The sequence below is a fragment of the Leptodactylus fuscus genome, chromosome 6 (assembly GCF_031893055.1).
Source record: "Leptodactylus fuscus isolate aLepFus1 chromosome 6, aLepFus1.hap2, whole genome shotgun sequence".
In the NCBI taxonomy this organism is placed as follows: Eukaryota; Metazoa; Chordata; class Amphibia; order Anura; family Leptodactylidae; genus Leptodactylus; species Leptodactylus fuscus.
Window position 1 is genome coordinate 112,888,999 of NC_134270.1, and position 17,890 is coordinate 112,906,888.

At 42.3% G+C, this 17,890-nt stretch overlaps 1 protein-coding gene across 2 annotated transcripts in view; it reads left to right on the plus strand.

Moving 5' to 3' along the window:
* The window catches only part of ADA (adenosine deaminase), a 63,880-nt gene extending 45,990 nt beyond the window's left edge, over window positions 1–17,890 (plus strand). Inside the window, exons 4-11 of one of the 2 annotated variants that reach the window (XM_075277068.1) lie at window positions 1,013–1,156; window positions 3,347–3,462; window positions 8,149–8,273; window positions 13,514–13,585; window positions 13,694–13,795; window positions 15,284–15,351; window positions 16,544–16,673; window positions 16,997–17,890. In XM_075277068.1, coding sequence (XP_075133169.1) covers window positions 1,013–1,156; window positions 3,347–3,462; window positions 8,149–8,273; window positions 13,514–13,585; window positions 13,694–13,795; window positions 15,284–15,351; window positions 16,544–16,673; window positions 16,997–17,101 — 862 coding nt within the window. In that variant the 3' untranslated portion in view covers window positions 17,102–17,890. The remainder of the gene's footprint in view (window positions 1–1,012; window positions 1,157–3,346; window positions 3,463–8,148; window positions 8,274–13,513; window positions 13,586–13,693; window positions 13,796–15,283; window positions 15,352–16,543; window positions 16,674–16,996) is intronic. The other variant, XM_075277069.1, reaches the window with a different exon arrangement.

Sequence of the window (17,890 nt, forward strand, 5' to 3'; positions counted from 1 at the left end):
CAATGTCTCATCCATACATATCTCATCCATATGGGGCACTGTACCAAGCACAGTCACCTATATACTGTTGCGGTAGCAGACACAGATGAGCCATTGCTTGTGCAAACAATGAATGGTATCTATAGCTTTTCTATTGTCCTGGTGGCGCCCAAAGGTCAAGTGACAACAAGTCTTAAAGATAGCTCATAAATGTTTAAAGGGAATCTGTGATACACTAAGCTATAAGGCCTATACACTAAACTGTAATACCAAGCACAGCCTGTACACAGATGTGACCCTGGGTTTGGCTTAAAAAAAAAAGAAAAAAAAAGTAGGTTACATAAAGTTATGAACGAGATCAGAGGACTGGGCCGATTCATCGTAATCTCATTTGTACAGGGTTGACTTCATGACTCCTCATCACATTCCAGTTATCATTGAATAACAAACACCTATCGTGATGTAGTAATACAGAATTTCCTGCAAGGATGAGAAACCACCGAGATTTTCAAGTACAAACAAGAATGTGCACTATATTCAGATATGTGCACATTCAGTAAAGCAGAGCTCAATTTGTTGTTCAGTCTACTTGGTGCTGTTACTTAATAATCTTATTTTTCTTACAATTTAGTTACTTGTAGTTTAGAATTACTACCATCGCTGTCATAGAAATTCCGAGTGAGTTTATGTAGAAATAAGTCAATTCAAATACGCAGGAATGCAGTGTAAAGCATGGAGGGGTAGGCTGTAACACTGGAGAGATAAAGGGTGGAATATAGACTACCAATATGTGACAATGCACCTAAGTTTAGGTATCACCTGCTCTAAAAGGGTTGCATTAGATAAAAAAAAGAATAGTTGCTTTCTTGGATATACAGCGTCACTCAGTGGACTGTATCTAATATTCCAGGAGTCACTAGAACTTTGGCGCCATTTATGAAAGAATGTATCTTTTCTAAATCCATTGTAATTCTTAACCCTTCTAAAACTTGGAATCGTATTCTGGGTCATTAAAAGTTGTTATTTCTTTCAGAGGAGACCGAGAAGCCATTAAGAGGGTCGCCTATGAATTTGTCGAAATGAAAGCCAAGGAGGGAGTGGTGTATGTGGAGGTCAGATACAGCCCTCACTTTTTGGCCAACTCCAAAGTGGACCCAATTCCATGGGAACAGGAAGAGTGAGTGTTTGTTTTTATTTGCAGACCCAGCCCATAAAGTTTTGGTTAATATTATAATCACGGGTTATATTGCACATTGCTGACATCATAGTCCAGATATCTGACAACCTACTACGCACTTTCTAGGCTTTGCCTATTGGGGCTCAAGTCAAGAAATTAGCATTGCATAATGTATAGTGTCACAAACCATTTCTTATGTATGCTTGTTTGTCTTGCATGGAAGTCCCTGTATTCCACAGAGGTAAGAAGAAAATGATAAATCCACTGTAACAGAGAGCCATAGGCCAGCCCTCTCGAGATTCTAATAGTAGATAAGGAAACTAACTTCTTGGAAAGATCAACACACTCCCACTATACCTGAGTATATTAACTGGATTAACTTACTTAATAGTTTCAAAAGGATTTATTGAAAAATGAGGTGAACATAAGACATTCCAGATGACAAGGCAATTTCACTAGAAAGGGGATGTTCCCTACCGCCCAGCGATGATGCTAAGCTGTGAGGAACGTCCCACCTCCTGACAGTACTCGTCCATAGACTAGTAGTGGGGGGGCTTCCTCACAGCTTAGCGTCATCACTGGGCGATGGGAAACGCCCCCTCTGACAGTATAGAGCTATGGCCAAACGATATGACCAACATGGCGTCCCTCCAGTGAGATGGGTATGCCAGAAGAAAGATCATTGCGCTAGAACCGACTTGGTGAAAATTTGATCCTTTATTGAAGACACGCTACAACACTACGCTTCCGCTAGCGCTTCCCTGCGCCATGCACAGGCTTTCCTCATTGATGCAGCAGCCACAAACTTCCGTCCCCTTACAAGCCAGCTAGTGAGTGAGGGACGGAGGAGCGAGCCTTGTAAGGGGACGGAAGTTTGTGGCTGCTGCATCAATGAGGAAAGCCTGTGCATGGTGCATGGGCATGCTTTAACTGTATACCACTTGAGAAAGGAGTATTGTGATCACAAAACGCTAGTGGAAGAGTAGTGTTGTAGCGTGTCTTCAACAAAGGATCAAATTTTCACCAAGTTGGTTCTAGCGTAGTGCCTTTTCTTCTGGCATACCCACGTCACTGGAGGGACTCTGGGTCAGTCATATTGTTTGGGTATTTCTCCCCTGTTGGGGTTGGCAAGGCAACTGCTGCTGTTTCTATACCCAACAATTTACTGTGGTAGTCCCCTTAATTGGAGACACTCCTGACAGACGGTGCTATCGGCTAATACAGTCTGCTCGGTGTGATCCTTGTTTTTTCCAGTATAGAGCTATGGACAGTACTGTCAGGAGAGGCGTTCTTCTCAGCCCAGCCAGACTGTCGGGAACGCCCTTCTGAAAGTGAAGAGATATTGGCACCATATATATCTTGACCTGGGCACATAAAGGATTCAGCGCTCTGAATTCAGCGCACTGTCGGTTTTCTAGCGGTGTATAAAACCGCATGTGCCCAAGGATATGAAAGATCCTCTTTAACACCTAGGTAAGGGAGATATTTATCTTTCGACTGAAAGCCAAAATTTAGGACAATCAGTTTAACAGTGGCTAGGGGACATTACAGTGGTGAATTTATAAACTTAGATGGATTAAACTTAAGGCCCAACAGTTGCATAAAATGGGAAAGTGTGTTATAATCACTTTTTGGGAGAGAAACTAAGTTATTAGTAATAGAGCATATCGTCCACATAAAGATTAGTTTTATATTCGTGATCACCAATGGGGAACCCCTTAATATCGGGGTGGGAATGAATAGCCATCGCCAATGGTTCTATCACTAGGTAGGATAAGGCAATATAAGGCCTCAATAAGGCAGGAGATAGAGAGTATCCCTGCTGAGGGCCACGGAAAACCCTTTTAATATTTAAATCTGCTGGGGGCAGCGAAAAAAATAAAAAAAAATTCATGCTCACCTGTCACTGTTGCTATGGTGTCCTCCCGTGCATCCCCATTCTTCTGCTCAGATCTCTCCTGGCATCTCCCAGATCTCTCCTGGCATTCTGTATAGGCTGGAAAATCGATCAAAGTTTGAGGTTTCATATTTCTTTATTGTTTGTTTTTTGACAATCCGTTATCCAAGTGCCACCTAGAATCGGCCATAGCCATCAAAGCTGTATTCCTTTGATTCTTTTACATTTGCTGTACACTAGCTTCAGCTGCATTAACGCCCTATTCTTGTCATTGTACCATCTTGTCTCTGCAGGGGGGACATCACACCGGATGTTGTGGTTGACCTTGTTAATCAAGGATTACGGGAAGGAGAAAAGGCCTTCAACATCAAAGCCAGGTCTATTCTATGCTGCATGCGGCACATGCCAAGTAATGTATTCCAGACCCCCGCTACTCTGTTTTATCTTCTACCCAGGCATAGATTGTAATGTAGATACCAACAAATTAACAGGACACTGTCTGTACTGTATGATGTATGAGGTACCTGCTGTGTAGAATATAACTTGTGTTCAGCCATGTTTCAGTCACAGCTCAGTGCCTAGAACAATGACCTAAATAAAACACAGGCTATATAAAGTTTGTAAATTACACTATATGGCAGGAAGACAGAGTATTGTAGTGTTTGCAATTTGTAACATTGCTGTAATTGTATCTAAAATTATAAATCAAGCAAGTTTGCAAATGTTCTTGCTTAGGACTATCTGTAATTCTGCATATACAGCTCCTGTACAGACTTGTGGCTCTTCATCAGTATACTTGTCTGGTTGTGCTCCATATAGTCTCTAGTGCAAATATTTAAAGGTGTAATTCTAAAAACACATTACTGAAATAGCTGTGGCTGCCTTTAAATATACGCAGTCTTTTATAACAGGTACGCAACCAGTGACAAGTCTGACACCCGTGTGGTATAGCCACTAGAAGCAAACTTTTTAGGAGGGAATACCTCCATAATATGGTATCCAATAGAGCATGCTATGGGGCCAGGGGCAAAATCTGCAGGGACATTGGCACAGGGCTGAGGGCCTGAGATGGACAGATAGTTTACAATGCAGACTATCAACAATTATTATACTTGCCAAAAGTCAAAATGATGGTAATGTGCAGCAGTAGGTCTATGAAGGCTAAACAGTCTAGGGCTATTATAGACTATAGTGTTATCATGTACTTTTCTTATATGCTCAGGTGAGGACACCCATTACCATTCCATTATGGAATAGTTGCATATTCTGTAGATCCCTATCCATGTGCATGGTAGACCATAACATCATGGCCAGTCCACCAGTGCTTCCCAATATTCCTACTATGCTAGCACAAGAGGAGGGATATAGATGAGACGTACAGCATGCAGCCATCTATATCTATACCTGAAGTTAAGAAACCTGTTTATAGACATTTGGTAAGTCATAAGAACCTACTGATATCTCAGAGAGATATCCATGTTCTCTCAGATTACTAGACTGGGTCAAAATCCGGATAGTTCGTCCGACCATAGTTTTCAGAGCAAGCCTGGGTTTTCTTCAGTTGGTTCAATGCTCGGTAGTAATCTCTCTAGTAGATCCAGTTCCTCCGCTGTTTATTTATGCAATAACTGCAGGTAATGAGTGAAAGGCTTTTAGTGTTGTGCAGGAAGGTGTTGACATTGGCAGATATGGCCGCATATCTCTGTGAAGGAGGGGCATAAAAGAAGAAAAGTTCATTGGGGTTCCTTAATAAAGTTTTTTTAAGTGACATGAATATCTCATTGAATAATGTGAAGTCTATGAGCAATGTGATGAAAACACAAGGCATGGCTTGTATGTAATAGGATAACTCCTCTCATTGTTATTAAAGCCACCTTTCATCTAGTCCAGGAGACGATGCTTCACGATCCGATCCACCTAGGAGTGTAGTCTAATGGGTAGAAAGGAGTAAATATCATGGATACCTCATGTCAGCGTCCTGTATTTACCAAGAAAGCAACAGCATTGACTCATTTATATTGTTGAACAGGAATTCAACAGCTTTACAGAGTAACAGGATTAGTTTTGACGCTGTAGGTGGAGAATTTAGATTTTATGCCATAATTGTTTTACCTGTTGACAGAAAAGGTGCCTTGTTTTAAGAGAATAGATCGTCAGAGCCTCTCCCTTCTTAGAATGTCACATTGACCTAGCCTGAAAAGCACACATAGCAGAGGGCCATGGTGCTTGTTAGAGACCCTCCCCACCCTCCATGTATTATCATTTGTAAGAAAACAAGTATTGTTTTGTTTATGTTGTTATCCATAGAAGACAGTAATATGGTTGGTAGTCACATGTAGTAAAGATCTACTATTCTGTATGTGAGGCCAGTGGCAGCCGTGTGCAGGAGCCAGGACTGTGCTCACAGCAGATAATACACTTCTTGGAAGATTAAGTATTTTACCCACAGCAGTAAACAAGGCCTATGATTAAAGGGGTTGTCCACTGAGAGACCAATGTTATTGTTTGTATAATAAAAAGTTCTACCATTTTCCAATATACTTCTGTATCATTTCCTCACTGTTTTCTAGATCTCTGCTTTCTTTCATTCATTCTGCATACTCCCTGTGGATAAAAGTTAGTCCATGGTCATGTGATATACAGTCCATGGTCATGTGATATACAGTCCATGGTCATGTGATGATACACAGGTGCACAGCTCATTCCCAGACAGATGTCTGATTACTATGCTATGACTATAACGAACTGTGCACCTGTGTATCATCACATGGCCATGGACTGCACATCACATGACCATGGACTGCACATCACATGACCATGGACTGTATATCACATGATCATGGATTGATTTTTATCCATTGAGAGTAAGCAGAATGAATGAAAGAAAGCAGAGATCTAGAAATCCATGAGGAATCGATACAGATAGTATATTGGAAAATTGTACAACTTTTTAGTATAAAAAGAATATCATTTGTCTCTCAATATCTGTCTGATACTGGACAATCCTGTTAATAAAAATATCATTATATCTTAAAGTATGATGGGAGTAAAATCTGATATTTAACAAAAGTTCCAATTTTAATAGAACTTACATTTGCAGGTAACGTTGACTTCAGTTGCGACAATTGTTGTCATTTAAAAAGGACTAGAGATGAGCGAATACTATTCGAAACCGCCGTTTCGAATAGCATGCTCCCATAGGAATGAATGGATGCAGCCGGCACGCAGCGTCCGGCTGCTTAACCCCCTGCACACCGGCTGTGTCCATTCATTCCTATGGGAGCATGCTATTCAAAACGGCCATTTCGAATAGTATTCGCTCATCTCTAAAAAGGACCTTTCACCACCTCCAACAAGTCCAACTCTTTTATCATTTATTAGGTGCCGCTCCACTGATTCTGGCACAGTTAGGGTAAGTTCACACGGAGTAAAATGGAGTGTAATTTGGAGCGTTTACGGAGCGTTTACGGAGCGTTTACGTAAACGCTCCGTAAACGCTCCGTATACGCTCCGTAAACGCTCCAAATTACACTCCATTTTACTCCGTGTGAACTTACCCTTAGAATTTTTTTCTCTAGTTCTCACCATTCCCAAGTAAACAATGCAGTTAGTTTTGGTGCCTGATATTCTATTTAGACTCTGTACAGTCAGGTGAGTGCTGTCAGGCAGCAGCACACAAGGGGTGTGATTCTGATCTCTGACACTGTCTGCCTCTGATCGGAGCTCTGAATCACACCCCCTGTCGCCCCCTTCTGACATTACAGAGTTTAAATAGCACATCAGCAGGCACCAACACTATCTACACTTGTTGCTCAGGAATGGTGGAGGCTAAAAGGATCCTCTTTAAATGGTCCTCTTAAATGGGTTTTTTTGTATGATTTTGTGTGTAAGGTCTCTCCTTATATACTGTTCTTTTTCAGCTGTAATAACATGTGGTTTAGTTTATGTCACCTTCCCTGCAGGCTAAGGTCAATTTTCATATCATAACATGTAAATCATAGGGCGTCACCCCCATCTGTATTCAAGAAGAGGAGGGGGTTGTAAGGGATTATTGTCAGGGTCATTAGCCATGTATGGCTGTTGTTAGAAATAAATTATATAGTTAAATGATTTTTATGACAATGATGTTTTCTTTACTATGCTTAAAGAGGACCTTTCACCATATCCGGGCACATGCAGTGTTATATACCGCTGGAAAGCTGACAGTGCGCTGAATTCAGCGCACTGTCGGCTTTCCCGATCTGTGCCCGGTGTGAAGAGCTTACGGTGCCGGTACTGTAGCTCTTCTATGGTCAGAAGGGCGTTTCTGACCATTAGCCAGGAACGTCCTTCTGCCTCGCGGCGCCTATCGCGCTGTACTGTGGAGCCGGGAGGAACGCCCCCTCCCTCTGCTCACACAGCTCGTCCATAGACGAGCATTATCAGGAGAGGGGGGGGGGGGGGCGTTCCTCCCGGCTCCACAGCACAGCAGGATAGGCGCCGCGAGGCAGAAGGACGTTCCTGGCTAATGGTCAGAAACGCCCTTCTGACTGTAAAGTGCTACGGTGCCGGGACCGATAGCGCTTTACACCGGGCACAGATCGGGAAAGCCGACAGTGCGCTGAATTCAGCGCACTGTCAGCTTTCTGGCAGTATATAACACTGCCTGTGCCCAGATATGGTGAAAGGTCCTCTTTAAGCTTGGCAATGTATTTGCTGTAGTCATTCATGTCCCCATTCCCCACGCTATACCCTTAAAATGCAGCACAAAGGCTGTGTACCTTAGTAAAAAAAATTTCATGGGGCCTCCATCTCATCTGGAGGAAATTATTTCATCATATTAGAATGTCAATCCCAAACCTCGTGGCTGTCTGTGCCTCTGTGCATCGTATTAGCCTTTGTGTTTCTTCTAGTCTACTAGTGATTATATCTATGGGGCTAGGCAGAGAAGGTGAGAGGTATGGGGCACACTAGGGCTTCAAGGTGGATCTGTCCCTCTGTGCCCTCAGTATAATCCACCCCATGATGTGATACCACGTTGTGCGAAATATCACCGATGGAAGGTATGAAGTGTAATAATACCTCTATACATTGAATGTTTTTGTTGTCTTCACAGACTGGTCCTTAGAGGTGGTAGAACTCTGCAAGAAGTATCAGAATGATACCGTAGTAGCAATTGATCTGGCCGGTGATGAATCTCTGAACCTTGAGGCGGCTCCAGGGCACAGGATGGCATATGAGGTGGGCAGCATACAATGAAGTGCATGATAAATACATAGCTGGGGTAAAACAACATGCCTGGGATACTTGCAGTTGTAGTTTCACTGCAGCCACAGGTGACCCTTGCTATAGGTCATATGCATTGACATTCGAGTATGGGACTTGGCCTCAGCTCTGTGGTAGAGGTTTGTGGATGTTTCCATACCTCTCTCTCCATTGAATTCTTTAGTACAACCATGTTGTGTTTGCGAATGAAGCCAGTGCACAGTATGGGAACAGTAGAGCTCTGTGCTCTCACAGGCCTGTACCTTGTTCCTCTGCTGCCTCTGACCTGGTGTGGATTTATATTTATAGGAAAGTTATTTGTAGAAGAAATACTTTGAGGTATGAAGATCCTGGAAGAACTGTTATACCTGGCATATGCATGAGGGCTGAAAAAATACTGAAGATGTGCCCACATTTACTATTAGACAGCAGACACTCTGAAGGTTCTCCCGATTTATCACTGTGGCTGATGCTGGATGATAACTTTGGTGTATCTATAGACTGTCAGCTATAAGTTTTGACCTCCTATTAGTTGGCTTAGGCCAGGTTCACATCTCTACACAGCTCCCTCCTAGTGGACCCGAATGATGGAGAACCAGACCGCTAAAACAGTGGCTACCGGCAAAACCCATAGACTATAATGGGGTCCACTGTTCTTATACTGAAATTGGCAGAGGGAAAAGTCCCCCATGCAGGACTTTTTTCTCTGGTGGTTTCTGCGTTGGAGATTCCTACACAGAATTTAACCTAGCCTCACTTTGTACCAGAATTTTTTACCAGTGTTGTTACAGTTGTGTACACTGTCATTTTTTTTATTAGGGTTAGCATAGTTTTCCTATCAGTAGACAATAGTGCAAGCAATAGATTGTCACATATTATTGTATTACATAGTGTCAACTTTTACGAATGGACCATAATGTAATACGCATTTGTGTTCTCCACAATGGGTAGCGACTATTTCTAGTGGTCCTCTGAATTAGCACTGGCTAATAGACGGCAGTCCCATGGGCCATAACAAGATGTATAGAAAGGGGTTATCGTGTCTGGGACTTGATTCCACGCTGGGCTGTTCTGTAGGTCCTCGATCAATATCCTTCTAGTGCTGGGAAGGACCCTGCTCTTGAATCTGTCTGCACATAGACAGATGTCACACTGACTTAGTAAATGCCTAGTAAAGAGCCTGTTGGTACATGAAAGTTACACACTGCTCATTACAGGTGCTATAGTCATTGTGATGTCCCGGTCTTGCAATTTCCTGCCATCTTTGTGTAACACTTCCTTACCAGGTCTCTTCTTGCTGTTAACAAAAAACCGAAAAGCCCTCAAAATCAAACAGAACCAGGGCTAAAGAAATATATAACAAACAAAAAAACAGAACAGCCCCAAATAGGTCAATAATAACACAATAGAAATGGTATAAAATAAAAATGAGTTTATTGTAAATAATCTAAAAATTATTATTCATAACAGAATGGTAAAAGCCATGATACACAGACAACATCAAGTGAAACACTTGACCGCACAAATAAACAGTATGTCAACCAAAACTGGAATAATACATGAACTATATATATATATACTATACTATACTATACTATACTTACCTCCTGAGGAAGCCTACTATGTAGGGGTGGCTTTTACCATTCTGCCTTGCTGCTATGAATGATAAGTTTTAGATTATTTACAATAAACTCATTTTTATTTTATACCATTTCTATTGTGTTATTTAATTACCTGTTTGGGGCTGTTCTGTTTTTTGGTTTCTCTTTTTGCTGTTAGTCATTGGAAAAATTTATTTCCTGAATCCTGATGATGATCTAGTGCCGTTCACACAGCTGAGGGTATGTTACAATGTATCAAAACTACAGTGGGTGCTGAGAATCCAATCTCAGCGAGACATTGGAACCTAAAAAAATGATTGTACAGCTCATATCTCACATTTGGAGAGGATTTCCTGGGGCATTTTTGCTTATGGTCCCTGGAGCTTTTCCTCTGCATGGACCTTTTCACATTGTGTACTATGCGCCAGTAAACAGAGACTAAAACAGCTGCAAACCTTCCAAATATCATAACAAATGTGACTGCGCTATCCTCCCATGTGTTTCCATAGTGGAACAGCTGCTGTCCATCCAGTCTGAGAACAGACTGGTCAGTACGTAGTAGCCGCATAACATGAAGACGATGGCTCATTACATTCTAGAGAATAACTACAACTCTCAGCAGACCCTGATAACTGAGACCCATAGGGACTGGGCTGGATCACCCACAATGTAATCTCTGTATATTAAACTGCTCTCAATTCTATATAGAGAATGATCTAACACTGAACCTTCAAATTGTCAGCTCTTTGGGTTTTACCTTCATTGGTTTATTTTATTGTATTATGTATGTGTCTATATAGAAGGGTTGTGGATTATGTTCCTTGTTATATTATCAAATAGGATCAAGGTAGTTTTTCATCCAAAGGCATTATATTCATTTACCAGAGCAATAGTGACATCTAGTGGTTCATTGTACATAGTGCACCTTGTGTATGTTATAATAATAATAGGTTATTTAGGTAATGATTTTCCTTGATTAGTTTTATTATTAACATTCCTTAAGTTAATGGGATATTCCAGGATAACAGGATCTGCTTATGTTTTATGTTAGGCCTGCTTTATGTCTGTCTGTTTCTGTAGTGGTCATGTTAATGCAGTGAGCCTCAGTATCAAACACAGCACATAGACATTTCTGAAAATAAGCAGACGCTATTTTCTTGTTACAATTATTTTCATTGTTATAAAAGGGTATATGGATACAGAAAGAAAAATGGTGGAACTTGATGGTAAATATTAACAGCATAGGCATACAGGAGGTTCAGCAATATACATCTTATCCAGTCTTACAGCTGTATCGCAGACCCTATTTTCTAATGTTTCCTTTGCGCATTCATTCTGGAGCCAAGAAACCGATCTCCATTCAGTCATTATAACATCTTACTGTGACCTATATCTGCTGACACATGAGTACATATGTGCCTTGCATTTCAGTCTGCTGGGTACTTGTATTTTATGGGATGGCTGTAAATTCTCTGCTCTGGCAGAAGAGTCCTGGAATTTTATAGCCGGGGTAAAGAGCTGAACATCTCACTACTGAATACCTACTGTATGAATTGTAAAGGGATCAAAGTCGATCTGGAAGAGAATTCCTGGATTATCAATTGAAGATCATTTTCGTGTAGCTATTTGTATTGTACAACACAATAGGGGGGATTCGTGATAGTTGTTTATTCAAAAATGTGCAACATTTCTATATCAAATTGTTTTTGGTCTGCGCCACTTTTCCTAGAACCGGGTGGAGCGTTGGGAGGGCTGTACAGTGGCCTGGCATATTTGTATTATCATTATGCAAGAAACTGGCATACATTTTAGTACAGATCTAAATTAACCCCAGATGGTATAGATGTGAGTTCTTGGCACACAGATTACCAGTGGTGGCCATAATTCATTAAAAGGCATGTGCAGCTCACTTCAGCACAGAAGAGATCAAGACTGGTGCAGGAAATGCCAGACTTGATAAAACTCCCCTATACCTCTCAACCGCCCAGGATTTGGCGGGACAGTCCTGAATTCTGGGTTGTGTCTCGGGGTCCCAGTCGGTGGGAGGTATGCTCAGAATTCAACTCATTGGCGTTCAGAGAGGACGCAGATGGGTTGAATACAACAATGAAAGAGAAGCCGTCCACAGACAGCCTCTGCTTCACCACTGTGCTTCTGTATGCACCGGCCCTGGAAGCTGCAGACATAATGTGTTGGTGTCACTCACATAGCGCCTGTAGCTCCCTCAAAAGACCAGAGAGGCAGACCTAACACAGAGCAACAGGGGAGTGAAGAGAGGTAAGCATCAGTATTTTATTATATTAAACTGTGGGGGCAAATGGAGGGGGAACATTAAACTGGGGGCAGATGAAAAGTTGACACTAAATGGAGGACAGATGGAGGGAGGGATATTAAACTGGGGGCAACTGGAGGGGGACATTAAACCGTGGGGGTAGTTGGAGGTGACATTTAACAGGTTGTCCCCTGTTAAATGTCACCCTCTAGTTGCCCCAGTAGTTTCCCCCAGTTTAACGTCCCCCTCCAGTAGCCCCCAGTTTAATGTCCCCATCCAACTATCCCCCAACAGTTTAAAGTCACTCTTCAGATTCCCCAGTTTAATGTCCCCCTCCTGTTATCCCCAGTTTTAGCATGGGGCACCAAGAGAGAGGCTTCATACTGTGGGGTAATTGGAGATGAACATTATAATGTGGGGGCATATAATGGGTGACTGTAGGAGCATTATACTGTGTGGTGGCACATAGAAATGATTGGAGTCAACATAGAAGTGGGTGGACCTAAATTTGTCACGGCCCACATGGCATGCCATATGTTCTTTCTGTCCTTTGAAAGTTGGGAGGTATTCTCCCCCATTGTCTATAAAGTTAAAGGCTTTGGCCACTTTCAGACCAGTATTAAGAGACAAATGTTATTGTTTGTACAATAAAAAGTTGTACAATTTTCCAATATACTTTCTGTATCAATTCCTCGCGGTTTTCTAGATCTCTGCTTGCTGTCATTCATTCTGTTACTTCTAGAGGATAAAACTCTGACCATGGTCATGTGATCTACGGTCCATGGTTATGTGATGTACAGTCCATGGTCATGTGATGAGGACACAGGTGCTGCTCGTTACAGTCACAGCACAGTAATCAGACATCTGCTTGGTAACGAGCTGTGCACCTGTGCGCTCATCACATGACCATGGACCGTAAATCACATGACCATGGTCAGAATTGTATCCTCTAGAAGTAACAGAATGAATGACAGCAAGCAGAGATCTAGAAAACCGCGAGGAATTGATACAGAAAGTATATTGGAAAATGGTATAACTTTTTATTGTACAAAGTATAACATTTATCTCTCAATATTGGTCTGAAAGTGGCCTACCCCTTTAAGGTCCTGGCCTGCCCTTCCATTTGCTATTTATATTACTAATAATATATTACTATTAATTATTATTGGCTTAGTGTGACAGAGGGATCTTTGAGCCCCGAGTGTGACTGTTACATCCGTGCCCGTGTATAAGCCCTTTAGAAAGTAAAGTGAATGAATGATTCTGTGCTTCTCATGTATTCCTGGGTCAGCTTGTGGAATATTGTGTTAGTAAGTGTCCCTTCCCCTTCTCTTTTTCTGCAGGAAGCTGTAAGATGTGGGATTCACAGGACGGTACATGCAGGAGAAGTTGGACCCCCAAGTGTTGTCAAAGAGGTTAGAAAGTAGAGAAAAGCAGAGGGTGTTTCAAGGTGAGGGGTGTTGGATGGGACATATCAGAACGGATCACACCTGTGGGGGTCACTGTGGTATATTGTATTCTAGGCTGTAGAAGTGCTGAAAGCAGAACGGATTGGCCACGGATACCACACCATAGAAGACCAGAATTTGTACAAGGAGCTATTGAATAAGCAAATGCATTTTGAGGTGTGTAATGTAGTAAATATCATGGACTGTAAACACTAATGCATAATATTGCATAGTGTATGTATGTGTGTATGTATGTGTGCATACCTCCCAACTTTTGAAGAACCGAAAGAGGGACAAAATGTGCGGCAAACTTAACCCCGCCCACTTTTGTGTTGACTCCACCCACTCGTTAATTTTTCATGTGCCCGCACACAGTATAATCCTCCTACAGTCACCCGTAAATTATATGTCCCCCCCTCTATCTCTCCCCCAGTTTCATATACACCCTTCATCTGCCCCCAGTTTCATGTCCCTCTTCCATCTCTGCCCCCAGATTCACGTTCCACCTCCACATTAAACTTACCTTCTCCTCCGCTCCCTTGCCGCTCTCTGCCCGCCTCTCTCCCTGACACATGCGGCTGAAGCTGCTCGCGTGCTCGCTTCGCCGCTGCGTCTCTCTCTCGCTGACACATGCGGCTGAAGCGAGGAGCTGACACAGGTCAGCTCCTCGCTTCGCCGCTGCCGCCGGCTCCTGGCTTGTACATCGCGTCTACAAGCCAGGAGCCGGCGGCCGCAGTGAAGCGAGGAGCTGACACAGGTCAGCTCCTCGCTTCAGCCGCATGTGTCAGCGAGAGAGAGACGCAGCGGCGAAGGGAGCACGCGAGCAGCTTCAGCCGCATGTGTCAGGGAGAGAGGCGGCCAGCGGCAAAGCGAGGAGCTGACCTGTGTCAGCTCCTTCCTTCAGCCGCATATGTGTTCAACTCTGGACGCAGATCTGAGTTGAAATCGGGACATACCTCCCTCCAACCGGGACCGCGGGACATGTCACCCAAATCGGGACTGTCCCGCGGAAATCGGGACGGTTGGGAGGTATGTGTGTGTGTACACAGGAAGATGAACCATGGGATTATTGGCATTCGTGGCCATCTTCCTGAAGTAGAAGATTTTGATGGCCAGCAATGATTGGTATTCTGCCACAGATGCATGTTAGAGAAATCTCTGAAGATGTGAGATTGTAATTCCCGTATGTAAGCTAATGGCAGATAGCAGAACGCGCTGACATTTCATTCCCTGCATTCCCAGGTTGCATGTGGAGAGATGCAATGGAGTTGCTTCAGGTAGTTTATTGTCTTTACCTTGAGAGATGATATGCCATACGGTCAAAACACAATTCCTTTCTCAGTTCTACAAGATGGTTGCTCAGTGGTTACAGACTGAATAACACATATCCAGGAAGAAGATGCAACAAGAAGGGAGGAGTAACAGAAACAGAGAATTATGGGAGAAAACTACTTAAAGAGCCCTTCACACATTATCAATGTCTATGCACCAGCATTGCACAAGATATGTAAAAACACTGTATGAAAGTCAAACAATCAAGCATGAATGATACAATATGAACAAGAATCATTACTTCAGCAATACCCCTGCTGTAACAGCATAATTGGCTATCCTTAGGGCCAGTATCTTGGTTGCCTTCATTTACCTTGTGTTTCTACTTAATAGACTTGCCCATGGTCCAGTTACCTCACCGGCGCCTGTGACCCGGACTTCAATAAACATCCTGTGAAACAGTAAGTTGTATGTGTTATGAGTAAATTACCTCCAAGGATACATTACTGTGGTATAAATGGTGACTTATTAGAGTTTACCATAAGGATGTAATACTAGAGAGCTGGTGGGTGTCAGCCATAGTTTCAAGTCTTAACTTGATTCTACCTGTAGAAATTTAAAGAAAGTCTGAAAATGTCAGCATCAGCCTCAGTAAGCATTACTGACTGCTTAGTCCAAGCTCATTAAATAAATTACATATATATATGTTTACCTATTAAGTCAATGCACTTAGGCACTGATGTTCTGTGGAGGTCCCTGGACAAACATGAGCCGTGCTATAAAGATATTACTGCAGACTGATACTGGCCATAGATATAACAGATACTGTTAGTGTATCCAGTCCAGTTCCTAAGTAATAGTGCCATTCGGAGCCTAAAAAACAATGTCCATAGTGCTAAATATTCCTACCGTACTGTGCTAATTTATACAGCCACAGAGTGCTCAAAAGTACTCTAATATAACCTTAATAACACTGCCATTATAGAGCAAAAATAATATTGTCCAAATATTACGGCCATGGAGTACCCAAATAACAGTATAGGGCTAGTTCACACGGGGGCAATGAGGCAGATTGTGACAGCGGATTTTGCCTCAAAATCTGCCTCCATACAATGGTGGTCTATGGAGACCGCTAGCTTTTTTTTTTTCTGCTAGCAGAAAAAAGAAGTGCTATAACCTTTCTTCAGGTGGATTCCGCCTGAGGAAAGCAATAGAAGTGAATGGGAGGCGAAAAAGCCTAGTGGGTTTTTTTTGCAAAAAACCACGACCGAAAACGCTTAGTTTTTTTTTTTTTTTTTTTTTTTACAGTCCATTCACTTTAGGGGAGGGGAAAACCGCCTGGCGTTTTCTGAAGCAGTTTAAAAAAACAACAACAAAAAAAAAACAACTGCTCCAGAAAACACTCCAAAAAACGCCTCAAGGTCAATAAACTGCATTTTTTTTCAGGACCAAAAGAAGCCAGGCAGTTTTTATGTGTGAACTAGCCCTTATACACAGAACCGTAAAATAGCACTTGACTGCTCAACACATGGTCTATGGGGAGAGCATAAACTGAAGGGTCATAGACTAGACGTGTCTTAGTGAATTATTTATTTGGCAGCACGTATAAACCTCTCTACTGTTCATGGGACCTGTTTCTCACTTTCCCTACAGATTTATAAAAGACAAAGCAAACTACTCCCTGAACACAGACGATCCGCTGATCTTCAGGTCCACCTTGGATGTGGATTACAATATTGTAGCTAAACACATGGGCTTCACTGAAGACGAATTTAAGCGAGTGGTAAGTAGGACCCAACATACAATATCTGTGACTGAATCGTCCTTGTCTGTAGTTTGGGGAATGCAGGGTGACCTTCATTTATGACTATTACAACTTCCCCGGGCTATGGAAAGGCAAATCTTTCTAGTTCCCTTATATGATGAACACATAGCTGTGAGACCATAGGACAGCTGATAATGTTAGTCATATCTGTCACTGAGATTTCCAGGAAACAAAAAAAATCTTTTGCTGGGTGACAAATAACATGACAGCAGGGGGCGACTCGTAGTAGTAAATGATCTCTAGGACATTAATGTACCTCTCGCCCTTCTCTCTGATTTCAGAACATTAATGCAGCAATGTCCAGCTTTCTACCAGAGAAGGAAAAGAAGGAACTTGTCTATAAATTATATGAAGCATATGACATGGTGGTGACTACAGGTCTTTGAGCAGAATGTACCGCTGGACACTGGACGCATCTGTGTTTCCCAACTGCCCTCATCACCATATTTTAAGGATAGGATTATCTCAATGACAAGCCACAACGTACAACAGCGTCACTCTCGTTCATAGCCGTGTCTGTTATTGCAGCTCAGTCCCATTCAGTTATATACTGCAGTACTAGACCAGACCATGGACAAGGGTGGCGCTGTTTGAGGGGGAAAAAAAAACCAAAAAAAACCCCACAACAGCCTTTTTTACCAAACTTTTAAAATGTGGAACATTGAGGGCAGAGGGGCCAGGAAATGATGGTGTCTGAAGATGTGGGACTTCTTGGAACAGAGTCTTCCTTATTGCACTGTTACTACACCATTCTTACAGTATATACAGCCTTATCTTCAATTACCAAGTGTGTATTGTGAACGCGAGGAGCATCTATACATCCATACTGGACTATAACCCCTATGACAGGCCTAGAATGAAATGAGCGGATTTAAATATGTAGGAAATTGTGACTGCTGCCATCTGCTGGAGGGGAGGAGTTGTAACCATTTGTATTGGAAAATATGTATGATCCCAAAACACAAACCTACAGACCAGCAGTATATACGGTGAACGGTGTGCAGATCAGTTACCTCATAAACCACGCTCTTACCAGAGAGTAACATCAGTCTGGAGAAATATGCAAATGGGAACATCATATCTGTAATAAATATGCATGGCAATAATTACCATACCAAAATGATGAATAGAATATTTTCGGACAATTTTCCAACCTCTGTGCTGTTTTTTTTTTT